Source organism: Petromyzon marinus, unplaced genomic scaffold (assembly GCF_048934315.1).
Source record: "Petromyzon marinus isolate PM22_M1 ecotype Great Lakes invasive population unplaced genomic scaffold, UKy_Petmar_22M1.pri1.0 PM_G_Scaffold_65, whole genome shotgun sequence".
Taxonomy (NCBI): domain Eukaryota; kingdom Metazoa; phylum Chordata; class Hyperoartia; order Petromyzontiformes; family Petromyzontidae; genus Petromyzon; species Petromyzon marinus.
This window is the reverse complement of record NW_027423019.1, coordinates 739703-758477: the sequence shown is the minus strand read 5'-3', so window position 1 is coordinate 758477 and position 18775 is coordinate 739703. Positions and strand designations below refer to the sequence as shown.

The 18775-nt window shown below is 41.6% G+C and overlaps 1 protein-coding gene and 1 long non-coding RNA gene across 2 annotated transcripts in view; both read right to left on the bottom strand.

Moving 5' to 3' along the window:
- Nucleotides 1–1226: 1226 nt before the first annotated feature.
- On the bottom strand, nucleotides 1227–6137 carry LOC142919859 (uncharacterized). Its single transcript, XR_012938518.1, has 4 exons — nucleotides 5568–6137; nucleotides 4620–4770; nucleotides 3666–3733; nucleotides 1227–1572 (listed from the first exon to the last, which is right to left on the bottom strand). It is a non-coding gene; the product is annotated as an uncharacterized LOC142919859 (long non-coding RNA).
- An 816-nt stretch (nucleotides 6138–6953) lies between these two features.
- LOC142919880 (putative ATP-dependent DNA helicase HFM1) overlaps nucleotides 6954–18775 on the bottom strand; it is a 34683-nt gene continuing 22861 nt past the window's right edge. Inside the window, exons 20-31 of the mRNA XM_076062557.1 lie at nucleotides 18552–18599; nucleotides 17388–17485; nucleotides 17144–17281; nucleotides 16942–17027; nucleotides 16395–16478; nucleotides 14880–15037; nucleotides 13864–13967; nucleotides 12654–12815; nucleotides 11570–11650; nucleotides 10581–10711; nucleotides 7584–7669; nucleotides 6954–7098 (exon numbers count right to left, since the gene is read on the bottom strand). Of these exons, the coding sequence (XP_075918672.1) occupies nucleotides 6954–7098; nucleotides 7584–7669; nucleotides 10581–10711; nucleotides 11570–11650; nucleotides 12654–12815; nucleotides 13864–13967; nucleotides 14880–15037; nucleotides 16395–16478; nucleotides 16942–17027; nucleotides 17144–17281; nucleotides 17388–17485; nucleotides 18552–18599 (1321 nt within the window). The remainder of the gene's footprint in view (nucleotides 7099–7583; nucleotides 7670–10580; nucleotides 10712–11569; nucleotides 11651–12653; nucleotides 12816–13863; nucleotides 13968–14879; nucleotides 15038–16394; nucleotides 16479–16941; nucleotides 17028–17143; nucleotides 17282–17387; nucleotides 17486–18551; nucleotides 18600–18775) is intronic.

Below are 18775 nucleotides of genomic sequence, written 5' to 3'. Positions count from 1 at the left end.
AATATTTTGATGCTTTTTTCCTGGATTTTCTGTTTGCACATGCACAAAGTCACTTTAAGATGTTTTCTTGTTCATGTTTTTTTGTTTGTTTGCGTTGCACCCGATTCAAGAGCCGAATGGCTCACAGGGCTATACCAAATAAATGAAACTATGAAACTATGAGAAGGGATGGACTGATGCGGCACAGGAGTATTTGGAGCTGAGTGGACTTGCCGACCAGCGGTGCCAAGCTTGGGCTCTGTGGAGGAGTTTCCTGAAGAACGCTACTGGGCAGTAGAGGCAGTCGCCCTCCCAACAACAGCAGTGGTTGGAGAAGCGATGCTCACAACAACGAGCGTTGCACTGGGCGGATAAAATACAGCGAGTTGGCACAATGGGGAGCACAGGTGGTGAAACAGCCAGTCATCTCGGTTAGTCTGTCCCGTGACCGGCTCGCAGAGAGCCTTCGATACTTCACGTGGCCTCAAAGTGTGCACTTTAAGTGCACCTAACCTGGCACAAGCGCTGTGGTCACGTCACCGCCACTTTATGGCAGTTCTGCATGGGTGCTAAAGAATCAACTAATGTCACCTGCTGGGTCTGTCCCGTGACCTCCTGCACCTAGTCTGGCACAGTGGTGCATCTGCCAGTCATCTCGGTGAGTCAACTAATGTCACCTGCTGGGTCTATCCCGTGACCTCCTGCACCTAGCCTGGCACAGTGGTGCATCTGCCAGTCATCTCGGTCAGTCAACTTATGCCACCTGCTGGGCCTGTCCCGTGACCTCCTGCACCTAGCCTGGCACAGTGGTGCATCTGCCAGTCATCTTGGTGAGTCAACTAATGTGACTTGCTGGCCCTGTCCCGTGACCTCCTGCACCTAGCCTGGCACAGTGGTGCATCTGCCAGTCATCTCGGTGAGTCAACTAATGTCACCTGCTGGGTCTGTCCCGTGACCTCCTGCACCTAGCCTGGCACAGGTTCCAACGCGTTCTACCCTCCCGTCAATCCCCGCAGCTGCTACCGCTGCTGCTGCTGTACAACAGCGATCTCTCTCAGATCTGCGTCACAGTCTCCCACCATGTGGCCTCGTCTCCTCTTCCCCTAGGTCGCTGGAGAAACTCTCCATCCCATACAGGAGCTGTGTCCACAGTCCCCCCTCCCCGCCGCCTCCGCTATCACAGAAGGATTTTCTTTGTCCTTCCGCTGGCTAAAAACCTTTCAGAGGCGTCGTTCGGCGCTCAAAAGTATTTTGAAACTTTGACTTTATTTTCACAACTGTGGAACATTACATCTCTTGACCATTTACTGAAACTGGTAATACGATCAGAGGATTAGATATGCAACACCAACCGTGAAATGTTTTTATTAGATAAACTACATTATAAAAAAAAACATTAACTTATACAAGTTGTGTTGCAGGCAAGGAAATTGCTGTTATGATGAAGACGATCCGTAAAGAATATAAGTGACGCAATTTTGCTAGAACACCTCGGTCAGACGTTTCAAAATCAATTTACCAACTCAGAAAATCCCTCTAAATATTTTCAGAAAGTTCTTCATAGCATCCTCAGCGTCCTCCGTTTGTTGTACGCTAAAATGTCGAACAACAACGACCAGCATTACAATTAGTGCGTCAATTTTAAAAAACCCTCACAGTAGGCCATATTATTCACCATATAGACTATAGTCACTATACTTATTAACCCAGGAAAACATCGGTCAAAAAATACATCACTCCAATAGGGGGCGCCAATTGCTATGAATACAGTAGAAAGGTTTTTGTTTGGGTTAGATCGCATAAATGCGTCGTTATCCCACCACCACCCAACACAGCCAATTAGTAAGGTTTGTCACGTAAACAAGACGTGCCAATTAGTTCATACTTAAGCCCACCGGTGTGTTGCAGAGTAAATGCACAGATCTGGCCGTCCGCCTGATGATGCTGGTTGTAATCACTGGCGAAACGTCGTGCTCAGATTAAAAATGTTGTGGATTTGCTCTCCGTTACATCAACGTGCTGTACTAGTAAGGGTTTTTTGGAGGGGGGGTTATATCGCGCAAATATAAATGTGTGGTTAAACCCGCCACCACCCGACATAGCTGTGGCTCTAGGGTTTGGTGTTACATGTTATTTATGTAGTTTATTGTTAAAAATTCGGTCACAGTTCCTATGATCACTGTTACATTGTATTTATGGCTTTATTTTGGTGATTTCTAAAAGTTTTTGGGTTTGGTAATGTTTTTGTTTATTGTAGTACGGAGTTAGACTGATGCCCTAATCTAAGTTTTCTTGTTTTTGTTTGACTTGCATCCCACTGGGATTTTTGCACACAGCGTTGGTGTGCAGTGCTATTTCAGGAATATTTTGATGTTTTTTCCTGGATTTTCTGTTTGCACATGCACAAAATCACTTCAAGATGTTTTCTTGTTCATGTTTTTTGTTTGTTGCGGTTGCACCTGATTCAAGAGCCGAATGGCTCACAGGGCTATACCAAATAATGAAATTATGAAACTATGAAAACTATGACATCTGAACAGAACATGCCAACTCGTTACCTGCACAGCACACCGGGTGTGTCGTGGAGTAAACCCACAACATTTACAAACTGAGTACGACGTTTCGCCAGTAATTACAACCAGCATCATCAGGCGATAGCCAGATTTGTGGAGACAGGAGGACAGAACAAATCTGGCTGTCGCCTGATGATGCTGGTCGCGAACACTGGCGAAACGTCGTACTCAGATTGTTAATGTTGTGAATTTGCTCTGCAACACACCGGCGTGCTGTACTAGTAACGAATTGGCACGTTCTGTTTACGTGACAAACCTTACTAGTTGGCTGTGTCGGGTGGTGGCGGGTTTAACGACACATTTACATTTTTGCGATCTAACCTAAGAAACCCACACCATTGATAAATGCACAACATTTACAAATTGCGTACTGTGATGCTTCGCTGGTAATTACACCCAGCTTCATGACTGGACTTGTGAGGGTTGCTCATGTTTAATATGGGAGGGTGGGTTGTTCTGATTCATTTTCTCTCACGTGCAATTCCCTCAATATTTTTTTTATAGGGCACCAACGCGGACGGATTCTTTAAACATGCTTCACGACGACAGACAGAAGGACGGTAACCCAATCTAGAATACAATAAATCCTAACATTTGGAATGTATAAACAATGCCTTGATTCCCTTCCTCACTATTGACACATTGCACAAGGTCACGAACCGACTGTGGCGGATGGCAATTTCTTGACAACCGAGTACAATCACTGTCTGAAGATTCAATGAACTCCCTGTTACACACTCGTAACAACAGCACCGTCACTAAGCGTTTCACTTCTTACCCCCACGAGAAATTCAACCTTTCAATATACGGCGTACAATAGTGCAGGACTGTCATTTGCAAATTTGACTCCGGCACGCAATGGCCAACTCATCTTAAAACAATGCTACGGGCTCTTTTTTGCATCCTCTTCGAAGCAGACGGCGTGTCGTACTTAGCAGTTCATTGCCTGGCAGTAATATCCAGGACAGTCTGCTAGATTCTAACCCCGGGACCTTTACAACAAGCGGGGGAAAAAACCCACTACCGCTGGGGCAGGCACTGTATAAGAACGTTAAATACGATAATACTGCACCGGTGTTTGGGCCCGTTGTTTAAAGCACTGGTTTGTCTCACCTAGTGGAGCTTGGAGAAAAAAACATGCGACTTTTGGAATCACCGTAGGATTTCTCACCGCATGCCACCTGAGATGTCAAAAAAGAGTAAGCACTTAAACATCGCCCTCCAATCACAATCGTGTCAAAACACAAGATGTCATTGTGGCGACAGCCGTTGATACCACCAGACTTCTCCAAGCGAAGGAAGAAGAAAGAAGCAAAGAGGGAGTTGTTGTGGTTAGCGCATGCAGAGCGTGGATGAGATGAAACAGTCCGGTAAACCGAGTGCTCAACATGTGTGTAGAGCATCTACATTCTTAGACCTCCTTTGCCAGTACCAAAATGTAATAATAGGGTTTTCCCCTTTTTTTCTGGCAACAAAACTGAAACCCTTTTACAAGGATTCATGTCTGCATTAACCACAACACCTGCAGTCAAAATGCAAACAAAAAACATACTATGATAATATATGCATTGTCCTTGAAACTGATTGGTCCACACCAAGGGACGGCTTTCTTTTGAGCCTTTTGATGTCATCTGGTCGAGCACCAATTGGGTCGAGGCTCAAAAGAAAGCCGTCCCTTGGTGTGGACCAATCAGTTTCAAGGACAATGCATCATATTATCATAGTATGTGTTTTGTTTGCATTTTGACTGCAAGTATTGTGGTTAATGCAGACATGAATCCTTGTAAAAAGGTTTCAGTTTTGTTGACAGAAAAAAGGGGGGAAACCCTATTATTATATGTGTAGAGTTCAATGGGTGAGGTTCAAGCGAAGAGTAGTCACAGTAGATAAAGAACAGTGATAAGGAGGTAACTGTTGTTAAATTCTATGAATAATCATAATTGCAATGCTTTCTTTGGAACTAAACCTTAAACCGCGCGTGCGATCGTGGTTTATCATATTCTTACCAAACGTGCATATTAAATGTAGTATTTACATTTTCATGTTCTGTCTGTGATGCAATTTTACCTGCTCAGGATGTGTTGGCAAAGGTTGATTGGCTTGTGTGACACACGGGGGAACAGCTTGATCACGCTGCTCCTGGCGACTCCACTGCCCATCCAGTCCTGAGCATCTGTCATAAGGTCTCTTCCTATGGTTGCCATGCCTCTTGTCGACTCTGCACAACCAGAATGTGGCCTATTTAGTAGTATTGGCAATCTACCTTTGTACTATTAACTATCACCAATTAATTTGTTTATATAACACGAATGATGTTATATTAATATCCAAATGGCCCTTGGCAGAAAAAAGGTTCCCCACCCCTGCCGTAGACCATGATACCAGCTGGCCAATAATGCCATTGAAATGTACTCCATAGGCATCGGCATCTCTGTGATCGTCAAGGAGGCTAAAATTCAACATTTCATTTGCGATTCCACCAGGCCGGCCACACCCAATGGGCCCTCCCATCTTGCCTGAATTCCACACTGTAATCAGGATGAAGTAAGGCTAATTCTGTGAACTGTTTAAATAGGTATTCTAGTCCATACCTGTCAACTGGTATCGACTTGATACTAGTAAACCAGTATCAACCGGAATATTCTGATTGGCTGTTGCTTATTTCGACCCATAACTTGCATCACTCTCTTAAAGATCAAGCTATTTAATTTTCCAAGAAAACCTCACTGACTCCTAAGACTGTGTTTCCAGAAGATCTTGGTTTGGGATGTTTGGCCATTTCCATTCATGAGAAAGTTAGCATGTTGTAGAAAACTGGAAAACTCGGAGACAACCCAGATCATAGTCCAAGCTATCAACATCTGGCAAGTCCCGATGACCACCCATTGAATGCTGAACCAGACTTAAACCTGATTAGCTTTGGACTAGTAAGACCTGGTGCATTTTGGATGATTTCGCTGAATAACGTTTGCATGTTAAATGTGTGTTGTGTGAAAGGTGATCTGAAAGACAGACCCACTGTCGTCTTGATTTCGAAATGCTGGAACTGGAACATCAGTGACGCTCACGGGAGATCGGAGTTTGGCCACTCCACTTGGTGACTCTGTTGACCCCGACGTGCGATCCACACTCTTGTCACCAGCAAACACAGCTGCACACACCACGTTTCATAGAGAGCGGTATTACAAAGCTTCTTGATGTATATTGTGCCATGTTAAATGTTTATCCTTATCCAGAGTGCATAAATATACAGTAGCAGCCCAAAAGTAAGGGCACAAAGAGTTATTATACTTATTTTTTTACAAACCACATCGGGTTATTTGATTTATTTTAACAAACGTTCAAACTGACTCCCATTGACATTAATGGGTGCTTGAAGTCTCTTTTGAAATTAATTAAGGACTCTTTTGACTGCAGGTGTAATCTTTGAACATTCATCAATTATTTTGTCTCAATTAATTTCGGGTTCTTTGTCGAGGTGACCCCAGGGGCAGAAGAAAATAGGTATTAATAATAATAGATAAAATATTACCTTAAAGAATAAACACATTTTTTTAATGCCAGTGTTACATTAAATGAAATTACTCTAACTTTTGGGCTACCCCGTATGTCGGAAACAGCTTTATATGCTTGGCCTTGTACTTTTGACATTTTTTATCTGCAAAAGAAATCAAGAAATTCCATTTTAATTGATTTTATCATCTATTATAATACATTCCCAAGCGAATTATGTTGAGCTCTTTTTAGAGTCTATGGCCGCATTTTAAAGCTATCCGACATTGTGGCTCAGCACGAGATGGAATGCTTGCAAATTGGAAGATTACAAATTTAAATCCTCATTTAGGATTGACTCTGCCCATCAATCCTGCGTGGTCTGTAAGTACCAGTGTGTGTGAGAACAATTCATCGGTTGTTGTTCTATGCATAGGGTCTCCCCCTGCCGTCGGAAAGGTGAAATCCCACCGCTGGATCAGGGCTATAAACAGCAGTGTGCAACAATGCTCATTTGAGCAAGACAATTATTCTGACTTTTTTGACGACGGCATTTTAAGCCTCCATCTTTTCTTATCTCCTTTAATTTGCTTCCAGGTTTGCACAATTAAAATGTAGGGTTATAAACATATAAATACAACAGTGCCTTATTATTGTTCTGTATCGCAAGGTGAAAAAAGATGCCATGATTACAAGAAAATCAGGGTGGCCTTTGAAACTCCAAGATTTTACACTTTGGAAGCGGAAGGGACAGAGAGATAGATAAATCATGCAGGGCATGATGAAGCATGTCTCGTGGGACAGACACTCGACCAAAGGGCCTAGAAAGAGATGGGCAAAGAGACACATAGTCTCTCCTGCATCGCTTATTTTAACAATAAAACGTTGCAGTTAATTGTAGTCATTGGATTAGGAGGTTAAGAGCTCAGACGACACAGAGTTATCAAAATGACAAGTGTAGCATTTTAAGTTGAGCATATAGCTATTATATACAGACATAACCAAATTAACCAACTGGCCTTGTGGGGACAGGAGCTCAGAAGGGCCACTGCATCTGCAATAAGACAAACACGTTTAAAATATCAAGCTTTGCCATGGCTATACAAGTACAACACACCTTAACACTGTATGACTCAGCATAATTAATGTATTAATCACCATATTCTTGGTTCTTTCGGTAAAGTCACCACGTAGAAGGGGAACAATTAAATAATAAAAATATAAAACAATAAAATTCTCACGACGTTTCGACTGCAACACAAGCAATCATCATCAGGTGTGAAAACCACAAATCTGTGTTTTTCACACCTGATGATGATTGCTGTGGCTTTCACACCTGATGATGATTGCTTGTGTTGCAGTCGAAACGTCGTGAAACAATAGGGAAGCAATAAAATAATAAAAATATAAAACAATCAAATGACTTTACCGAAATAACCAAAAATATGAATCCCTGCAGTCACGAAAGCTTTAAATCAAAAGTATTCATCACTGTTGCATTTTTAATTTTCAGCACACTTAATTTACCGTCAAACGTACCTGTCATCATGCAGTCCACACTGAGGCTTAGGGACGTGAGCAAACTTGGATAAATTCACTGCGATTCCCCCCTTTACAGAGCAAACCTATGATGAATGTACTCAACACAAGACACGACAGGATGCTCACAACATGCTTAAGGTATATCGAGGGTTGACAATTATCGTGCTGAACGCAAATACAATCTGAAACGTTTTGTTTTGTATAACATGACAATTATTATAACAATGACAGGTTACTAATGAAAACAAGTCAATAATGCCACGTTTAATCCTGATGCACTTTTAAATCTAAATTGAAAACTAATTATTTTTTAAACTGATTTTCGTGTTTAGTTTGTTGTCCTTCCCCGCACCTCCGATATGGCACGGTTGGCTACGTACAGTGAGGGAAAAAAGTATTTGATCCCCTGCTGATTTTGTACGTTTGCCCACTAACAAAGAATTGATCAGTCTATAATTTTAATGGTAGGTTTGCTTGAACAGTGAGAGAAAGAATAACAACAAGAAAAATCCAGAAAAACGCATGTCAAAAATGTTATAAATTGATTTGCATTTTAATGAGGGAAATAAGAATTTGACCCCCTCTCAATCAGAAAGATTTCTGGCTCCCAGGTGTCTTTTATACAGGTAACGAGCTGAGATTAGGAGCACACCTGTCCATAGAAGCAATCAATCAATCAGATTCCAAACTCTCCACCATGGCCAAGACCAAAGAGCTCTCCAAGGATGTCAGGGACAAGATTGTAGACCTACACAAGGCTGGAATGGGCTACAAGACCATTGCCAAGCAGCTTGGTGAGAAGGTGACAACAGTTGGTGCGATTATTCGCAAATGGAAGAAACACAAAAGAACTGTCAAACTCCCTCGGCCTGGGGCTCCATGCAAGATCTCACCTCGTGGAGTTGCAATGATCATGAGAACGGGAGGGGTCAGCCCAGAACTACACGGGAGGATCTTGTCAATGATCTCAAGGCAGCTGGGACCATAGTCACGAAAAAAAACACTTGGTAACACACTACGCCGTGAAGGACTGAAATCCTGCAGCGCCCGCAAGGTCCCCCTGCTCAAGAAAGCACATATACATGCCCGTCTGAAGTTTGCCAATGAACATCTGAATGATTCAGAGGACAACTGGGTGAAAGTGTTGTCGTCAGATGAGACCAAAATGGAGCTCTTTGGCATCAACTCAACTCGCCGTGTTTTGAGGAGGAATGCTGCCTATGACCCCAAGAACACCATCCCCACCGTCAAACATGGAGGTGGAAACATTATTCTTTGGGGGTGTTTTTCTGATAAGGGGACCGGACAACTTCACCGCATCAAATCTTGGGTGAGAACCTCCTTCCCTCAGCCAGGGCATTGAAAATGGGTCGTTGATGGGTATTCCAGCATGACAATGACCCAAAACACACGGCCAAGGCAACAAAGGAGTGGCTCAAGAAGAAGCACATTAAGGTCCTGGAGTGGCATAGCCAGTCTCCAGGCCTTAATCCCATAGAAAATCTGTGGAAGGAGCTGAAGGTTCGAGTTGCCAAACGTCAGCCTCGAAACCTTAATGACTTGGAGAAGATCTGCAAAAAGGAGTGGGACAAAATCCCTCCTGAGATGTGTGCAAACCTGGTGGCCAACTACAAGAAACGTCTGACCTCTGTGATTGCCAACAAGGGTTTTGCCACCAAGTACTAAGTCATGTTTTGCAGAGGGGTCAAATACTTATTTCCCTCATTAAAATGCAAATCAATTAATAAAATTTTGACATGCGTTTTTCGGGATTCTGTTGTTGTTATTCTATCTCTCACTGTTCAAATAAACCTACCATTAAAATTATAGACTGATCATTTCTTTGTCAGTGGGCAAACGTACAAAATCAGCAGGGGATCAAATACTTTTTTTTTCCCTCGCTGTACGGTGTGAAAGAACCTCTACATAATACATACATACAAATGCATCTCAGAATATTTCACAAAGCATGGGTGCTTATTGATACATGGGTGCTTATATTTTTAAAAATGTAGCAAAGGCTACAAAGAAACGCATTCAGACAAGGGGCTGTGGTAATCCGTCACCATCCCTGGAGAGAAAACCGCAACGGGCACAAAGTTTCAGTTTAATTTATGAGGATTGACCCTGTGAGCCAATCGGCTATTGGTTTGGGTGCAACCGCCGCAACAAACAATGAAATTACAAGCTACACCTAAAATTAATTGTACACATATATAAACATCACCACGTACATAATCAATAAAATCCTCCAGAAAAAGCACCACCCGTTCATGCTCCGTACAAAAAGTGCAAAAAAATTCCGTTTCGATGCTTGATCCCAATAACAATCATTATACAATACAGATCAAAACAAATTTAAGTATAAATCGATACTAAATTAAAAAAATCGGGCCAAACCAAGCCCCTCTAAAACTTACTGAAACAATGCTACCTAAACAACGTAACAGTTCTCCCAACAAATGTGATTAAAAGGTTACAATAGCGACACACACACAACACACACAACACGCATCACTAAACCTAGCGTCCTTCGCTAGCTGCGTAAGTCATAACAGCCGGATTAACAATAGCAGTAGCAGCGCACTATAATCAACATACATAATCAGTTCATACGTCGGTCATCTAAAGCTACATTTTTGAATTCAGGCCACAGGGGAGCAGTGGCAGCTTTGGTTGTGCGACTCCTCTAGAGCACTCTCGCTCCCAGAGCCACTTCAACATGAGACAATGTACACAACTCTTACAGCATCTCGGGTGCAGTCCACACAATGGAGCGGTGTGCACCACTGCATTGTGTATTCATTTGTACGTTAACAGGGTGCGGTACTCATTGTACAACACTCTATCCGTTCTAAATGTTTGCGTGCGTGTTCGCTACGCGCGTGCCAATTTACACAAAACAAAACGAGGTACATTATAAACACAGGTGCAGTGACAGATATGAGGGCTGTCAAAATGTGCGATGTTTAACCGTGACATTTTCACTCATACCTTGAGCCTTTTGTGACTCGGAAAGCCTGTTACACTTACGGTCTTGCTTTTTAGTTCACTCAGGAAGCTACGCACGTCAGCGCTCGGGGTGCTGGGTGTTAGCGGCGTTGACCTGGCCATATTCCCTTTGCCTACAAGTTAAAACAACAACGCAGGCGCTTAGACCTGAGTGACAACACTGCATTCATCAGGTGCTTTCGCCTTGCGGGTTCAGATCCTAGTGGGGGGGTTGGCTCAGCCTACATTCTCCAGGGTCAGTAAAATTTGTATCATATTGTGGGGAAGACAACAGAATCAAACTCCTGTGATTCACTCACCCCACCACAGGAATGCAGAATTACACCACTGGACTATGGCTGTCATCAGGAAATGAATATCGCCAAATGCTCATTTGAGCGGCAAAACAAAGACTATACGAGTTATTTATTTAGCAGGCCTATGATGCGTGCAACCAATTGTGCATGAGAATCATCGATGACTGATGAAAATTATATGCAAATGTATCATTTTGGCTAACGTTCAAAATGAGACCGCACAAGACAGAATCTACGAGGCAGACCATACGAATGAGACAGAAGAAGCTTGATAACAAAAAATAATGCAGTCTTGAATGGAATCGTGTCAAATCACATTATTTTACACATTCCATTACCAGCCTACAAACAAAATAAATACGTGCACAGCACGCATTCCACGTCTGTCCCTCCACATGAACATTAAAGTAATTGTATACATCCCATCTGTCAAACCTCCATTCTGGGAGTGCATAATTGCAGCAAAATGTGTTTAATACAATAAAACGCCGCACCCGTTTTGGTATTCAGTGTCTCATCAGCAATGTCAGATTTGCTTGGATCAACGCTGGTGAATGGCCAGAAGTGTATCGGTCTTCGTTTGATGAAATACGATATGATACCCAACCCAAAATAATCACAATTGCTCGTAGTAATAACTTTGTAAATACGTTGAATCACGATGAAGGTACTCACAGCACTCGTGTCCACACATTTGTTTATTTTTACAGTTGTGAAGACAGCTTCTCTTGGAATCTTCCAAGCCAGCAGAGTAACCTTCAGAAACAAACGAGAGCTCTGTGGAGAAGTCTTTTTCACTGTAAACGTGTTTTATAACAACACATCACACATCACGTGACGAATACAATCAAACGCTGAATGTTTATGAACATTACTTTCAGCATATTGTAGGTCGAGCGAAGAGTCGAGATGTGTAAGCCACTCTAGTGTGCAGAAGCATGTCTTAAAACGTTCCAAGGAGGATGGGGGGGACAGTCCTGAAGATTTAATTAGATCCCTAAAGTCGTGATTTAAAGCTTTCGTGACTGCAGTGATTCATATTCTTGGTGCTTTCGGTAAAGTCACGTTGAAGGGAAACTATAAAATAATAAGATAAATATAAAACAATAAAATTCTCACGACGTTTCGACTGCAAGACAAGCAGCCATCATCAGGTGTGGTGACTGCTTTGTGTTGCAGTCGAAACGTCGTGAGAATTTTATTGTTTTTATATATATTATTATTATTTTATTGTTTCAGGTGTGATGACTGCTTGTGTTGCAGTCGAAACGTCGTGAGAATTTTATTGTTTTATATATTTTATTTTATTTTATTGTTTCCCTTCAACGTGACTTTACCGCAAGAACCAAGAATATATATCCCTAAAGTCGTATAAAATATATATTATTTATGTATTTTCTCTGAGAATAAAATATTAATTTTCGGGGTCTCAAGGAAGAGGGGAGGGGGGGGTTGGTCGATCACCCCTGTGTCAGTTTGGAACTCTTGAGCACAAGAGAGATGACCTTTGCAGTAAAGTTGTATATGTACAGGTCAACTTCACAACAAAATATAATGCACCACACCTAACGTCCCCTATGTATATTGCCGCATACTTGTCACAGCATGGGTTGGTGGGAACAATTTCACAATGTAAGGATTATATCAGTGTTGTAGATATGAAGATGCTGCATTCTAAATTGCTTCCATGGGATCAAATGCATACAGTCTAAATAAACCAATTTATCTAAAATGCATGTAGAAATGAGGCGACACAAACCATTGCCGGCTGCTTGTGCCGCTGCTGAGGCAAACGCCTTTGGTTTCTCACAGGTAGTAGCATGCAGGGATTGGGCCTGCTGATGCCTCCCATTCCCGTAGAGCCCAGAGGTGCGAGGGCTAGAGTAGAATGGTGTGAAGTTCTGATGGATGTCCATACCAACTGGGGAAAGCATTAAAACCACATTTTTACCACGATAGCTTTAATCATCTTCACCACATTTTTTTTCTGTCACATACGCAGAGAGTGTGAGAAACCTTTCAGTTGTAATTGATCTTGAGCACGAGTTGTCTCTCTACTGTCAACTCTGGAGGACCTCATACCTCCACCTGCACATTTCCCACGTCCACCATTTCCTTACCCCAGCTGCCATCCACACCTTCACATCTACTCACATCCTCAAACTCCAGATGATCCAAGATGCCCCTGACAGGCTTCTCGTCCACATCCGTAAAGAAAACATCACCATAATACTCAGATCTCTCCACTGGCTCTCAATGTAATCCCAGATCAATTTAAAAATAGCACTCACCGTCCTAAAGATACTCCATTGACTCGCCCATGCCTAAATCTCTCCTCTCATCTCACTCTACTCCCCTCCAAATATTCTTCACTCCAGCAACCAAGGTTTTCTGTCAAATTCCCCCTGTAAACCTCGGTTCACTGGGAAGTTGCTAACTCTCGTTTGCTGCCCCCATAATCTGGACCTCCCTCCTCCCAGTCATAAGTTCTGTCGACGCCTTTCTCCTTGTATAAATGCAGCATCAAGAGCTTTCTTTTTCCTCTGCCTATGACCGACTGCCTCTCTAAAAATATTTTTTTGAAAATATGCCTTCTGATTCAAAGCTTTCGTGACTGCAGGGATTCATATTCTTGGTTCTATTCGGTAAAGTCACGTAGAAGGGAAACAATAAATTAATAAAAATATAAAACAATAAAATTCTCACGACGTTTCGACTGCAACACAAGCAATCATCATCTTGCTGTGGGTCGGCAACCAAAATAACAATAAGAGCCTTTTTTTCGAATTCGGTACAAAACTTGATATTTCAACAGCTGCCATACTTGTGAATACTGTACGTTCATGCATTACGTCATGAAGCAGTCTGTATAAAGCTGAACGCGGCTCCGAAGCTGACTCCTGACCAAGGCTGACTGAGAAATATGTCCTGGTGTAGTCTGTGGACAAGGTGGCAAGCCTGAGACTTACCATATGTAGAGCTGAGGAGGTAAACGTTGAGCTCGTCACTCTTTTCCGGCCGAACAACTTCAACTTTCTTCATGAAACTCCCTGTTTTCAGCAGCATGTAATCTCTGTGAAGGTCATATCGGTTATATATGAAGTTTCCACAACTTACTATTACTGCAGGTGTCTTAATAATGAAATATGTGCGCTATGTTGCACTGACGTTAAAGATTTCTGACATTCAAAACGAGTAGACCAGTTCAACTCGTTGACAAATACGAATACAGAAATACGTAAAAAATTACTAAATTGGAATTACACACAGCAACCATCGCCCCCTACTGGCAACCTCATGCCCAATTGCAGGCCAGGTGCTAAATCTCCTTGTGTCCACAGGGACAGTTGTCACTGGGGGTGCCCATTTAAATGTGTCTGAGACGTGGTGTAAGTCGCTTATTGCGCGTCAAGCGCTCATAGACACCCCAGAGTAAAAGGCCCTATCAATGACAGGTGATTATTATAATTTTTTTGCCAGTAACAAGTGCATTTAAAATGTTGTTACATTTGTTTTTAGGAACAATGTTGTTTACATATAGGAAGGAGGCGTAATGTCTGCTTATTTATTTTGTTACATTTACTTCTATATGATGCTGATTGTCATGCTCTATTCCTTTATATTGCTGTATGTTCAGGGGCTGAATGGCAATGTCGAGATCTGATAAACCACGAGAGCTTCAGGAGCGAGTTTGTGTCGTTTTTGTACTGCTCCGTTGAAGGAGAGCAGAGACCACAGTGGTTTACTCTCTGGTCCATAGTTTGGGTTGCATAGCCACGGATCGCACAGCAGGAGACGTGCACATTGGCCTGTTTGATGTTGTGATGTGGTCGATGGTTCACCGGTGTCTTTGAGGAATGTCAAAGCAAGGAGGTGCGATGTTTGGGTCTCTAATTATCAGGCAAAACGATTATTTTGTTCGATTCAACATAAAAAAAAACACGTGGCCTTGTCACAATTACTGCGGTGTGGAATTCAAGCGCACGTGATGATTTGCCGATGGACGAGGTTGTTGTCGGCGTTGCCCAGTAGTAGCATGCAGCAGTGGTTGCTTGGAGCTGTGCGGTGAGACTGTAGGTCTGCACAGTTCTTTAATATCACTGTAATTATCACCTCAGCCACACCTTTGTAGTACCGGTTACCCTGGAAAAAAAAGCAACCAGTGCCATTCTGAATTGATGGTATGCAAAGTTTACCAAGCCATTAAATTAAATTGAATATTACTAAGGTGAAGATAAACGTTAATTAGTCTATTCCTTCATTTAAAACCTAGTGAAAAAACATTTAACAAATGACAGCAACGGCCACTTGCCCCACTGTAGTCACCACGTCTGTACCAAGATACTGGGTGGCATTACAAGTACTCAGAGTGATTTCTTTCTCAAATGAGCATTGAGGTGGTGACCATCTCCCATTTACAACCCCTGAGACAGTGGTGGAAACAATGCGTCTCTATATAACCCATCAAACAATCGCTGTTGACTTCCCCACAAATCGGTGCCTATTTTATCTACCACGGAGGGATGATGGAGTGAGTCAACTCCCAGCTACGACTTGAACTCGCAAACATTCTGATGGCGGGTCGCTCACTCTCCTGCTGAGCCACATGGATAGTTTCACAGGTGCAGTATTATCAAAAGACTAATTAATGTTTGTCTTCAGACTCATGATGTTTCGAGTTCCGTATTTTCCCGCATATAACCCGCGGGTTATACCACTTTTTACAAAACAAAACAAGACCCTGTGGGGTATATGCAGGTGCAGGCTATCCCTAAAATATTTTACACGTGTGACATGTCATAACTCGTTTAATTTTTTCACTGCGCAACACTTCCAGTACCTTTGACTAAAGCACTGCTGAATAAATCACTCGCACTAAAATTGCACGCATTAACACGTTTGAAATGACTCGAATTGCTTGCACAATGAAACGACAATGTTTCAAGTGGGCGCACTTTGTTTAACCGGAGTACATGCGTCTGCGGGTTATATGCGTATGCGGGCTATATGCGGGGAAATTGAGCCACATGGATGGATGGTTTGACAGGTATTTGGCAAAGTCCTAATTGACGTTTGCCTTTGAAAGCCTGCTGCTTTGAGCACATTGAAAGTAGCAACGCACTGAAAGGGAAAATGATTTGCACCCGAGCCTTGTGACTGTGCATTAGTTCTAGATTTGAAGTTTTCGCGACTGCAAGGATCCATACTCTTTGGTTCTATTCGGTAAAGTCACGTAGGTAAAAAAATAAAACAGCAAAAATCACGACGTTTCGGCCACAACACAAGCGGCCTTCATCAGGTGAAGGGACCAGCCTGTCTCGAAGACTGCGCTGGAGTGAAGAAAAAAAAAGGCCGCTTGTGTTGTGGCCGAAACGTCGTGATTTTTGTTGTTTTATTTTTTACCTACGTGACTTTACCGAATAGAACCAAAGAGCATGTGCATTAGTTGTTTTTAGCAATGTGAAATATTTGATTGGAGTCGGGGTTCCGTCTCATGCACCTGCTCCACTCTGACTTGGTACTTGGGCAGATGCTGCACGGCTTCTTTGATCTGGTTCCCAAACGGAGGGTGTCTGTTCACTATCTGCACAACGCAGGAATGCACCGCCAGCAAAACGTCATTCGGTTTTGTTGCAATGTTGTTTACAAACAAGAAATACGCTCATCATTGGTGGGTGTTACTATTATTAAGGAAGGGTGACGATTGTAATGTGTTTCCCATTGAGTAATTTGCAAGTTACTTTTTACATTTTGCTAATTTGGACAATCACGCCGGTACACAACGGTCTTCTTGGCATGACATCATGGGGGTCTGTGACGTCCATTTTGAAGAAGATGGCGTCGAGCATTTTACGGTGAATAAATCCGCAGTATAATTAACCAGAGCGGTCTGCCAGATTCGAACTGCGGCTTCTGGAACAAGCGCTGCCACTGGGCCAATGGCATTAATGGTGTAGCTACCGTATAATTGTACTGGGAAATGCGCTAAACACCAGCACAAACATAGATACATGTTGTGGAGATTAACACTACACCCATTATCTCACCAACTCAATTTCCCGTCCATGAGTGTTTGCAATTTTCTCAAAAGATGTCAATCCAGCGTTGACCAGTGCGCTGGACATTGAGAAGCCTACAGCAGAAACACTGAGGTTAAGTAATGTTTAATTGAAGGGTCTTCTGAAAAGAATGCGTGGTTGTAAATAATTTCTATGTGTTGCTCTTATTCGTAAAAGGGATTATAATTACCGATTTTTTCAAGTTGTTTCAAAACGAAAGGTGAATTTTCCCAAAGCTTTGCACGAAAACATTTAGCGAGGTGGACAGCATTCAGCACAGCCTGGAAATTATTCTGCTTATCCTTTTGCTGCAAAAATTCGGCAAGACCTACAACCACAAAACGGAGATATAACGGATGTAAATACTGTCATGCGTTTAAACGTTAACTTCAGAAACAATGTACATTCGTTTAAATAGTGCAGTTTAAACTTACATTTTGTAAGTCGGATTCCAGTCCTGAAGATTTTGGCAGTGTCCTGCATCAATGCAAAATCTTGCACCAGTACACATCCCAGCTGAGCTTGAATGAGACTACAAACAACGTGTCATTTCAATTATAATCTTAGCTCTTTCGGTAAAGTCACGTTGAAGGGAAACAATAAAATAATAATATATATAAAACAATGTTTATATTCTTAGCTCTTTCGGTAAAGTCACGTTGAAGGGGAACAATAAAATAATTATAATATATATATAAAACAATGTTTTATATTCTTAGCTCTTTCGGTAAAGTCACGTTGAAGGGGAACAATAAAATAATAATATATATAAAACAATGTTTTATATTCTTCGCTCTTTCGGTAAAGTCACGTTGAAGGGGAACAATAAAATAATAATATATATAAAACAATGTTTTATAATCTTAGCTCTTTCGGTAAAGTCACGTTGAAGGGGAACAATTAAATGATAATATATAAAGCATTGTTTTATATTCTTAGCTCTTTCGGTAAAGTCACGTTGAAGGGGAACAATAAAATAATATATATAAAACAATTTTTATATTCTTAGCTCTTTGGTAAAGTCACGTTGAAGGGAAACAATAAAACAATAAAATACATATAAAACAATAAAAATTCTCACGACGTTTCGACCATAACACAAACGGTCGTCATCAGGTGTGTCGGTTTGCAAATGAGTGTCAATACAAACCGACACACCTGATGACGACCGTTTGTGTTATGGTCGAAACGTCGTGAGAATTTGTATTGTTTTATATACATTTTATTATTTTATTGTTTCCCTTCAACGTGACTTTACCTAAAGAGCTAAGAATATGAATTACTGCAGTCACGAAAGCTTTAAATCAAAATCATTTCAATTGTGTAGCAAAAGCTTAATTCTCCACTTGAACAAACTGTTTTTGCAATATAGATGCAGTTTCGAGTGTTAAAATAAGTGTCAATACATCTTGAAGGCTCTCCAATTGGAAGGTGTGATCTGTATGGTGATATCAAATGGATAATAATCTGCAAATGTGTAGAATATTAAAACCCTAAACACGAAGTTGCGTTGCTAAGTATAAAGAAAGTTCATAACCAACTCCAAATGTACGTATATGTTATCTTAACAGGAGCATTGAAATCATAGCTGTACTTACCAGTTTATTTTCATTTCACTGGTTTTTATTTTACCGGACATTGGAAATCTGAAATGACAGAAGCATTCAGATTCACTCATAATGGTTTGTCCAAATAACTAATACACACTGAATATACAATATACACTTAAAATGTGCGAATACAGACTTAAACCCCATTCGCTTATCCATACAATATTTTGAAATACGTAATACATTCACAACTACTATTGTCTCAAATATGT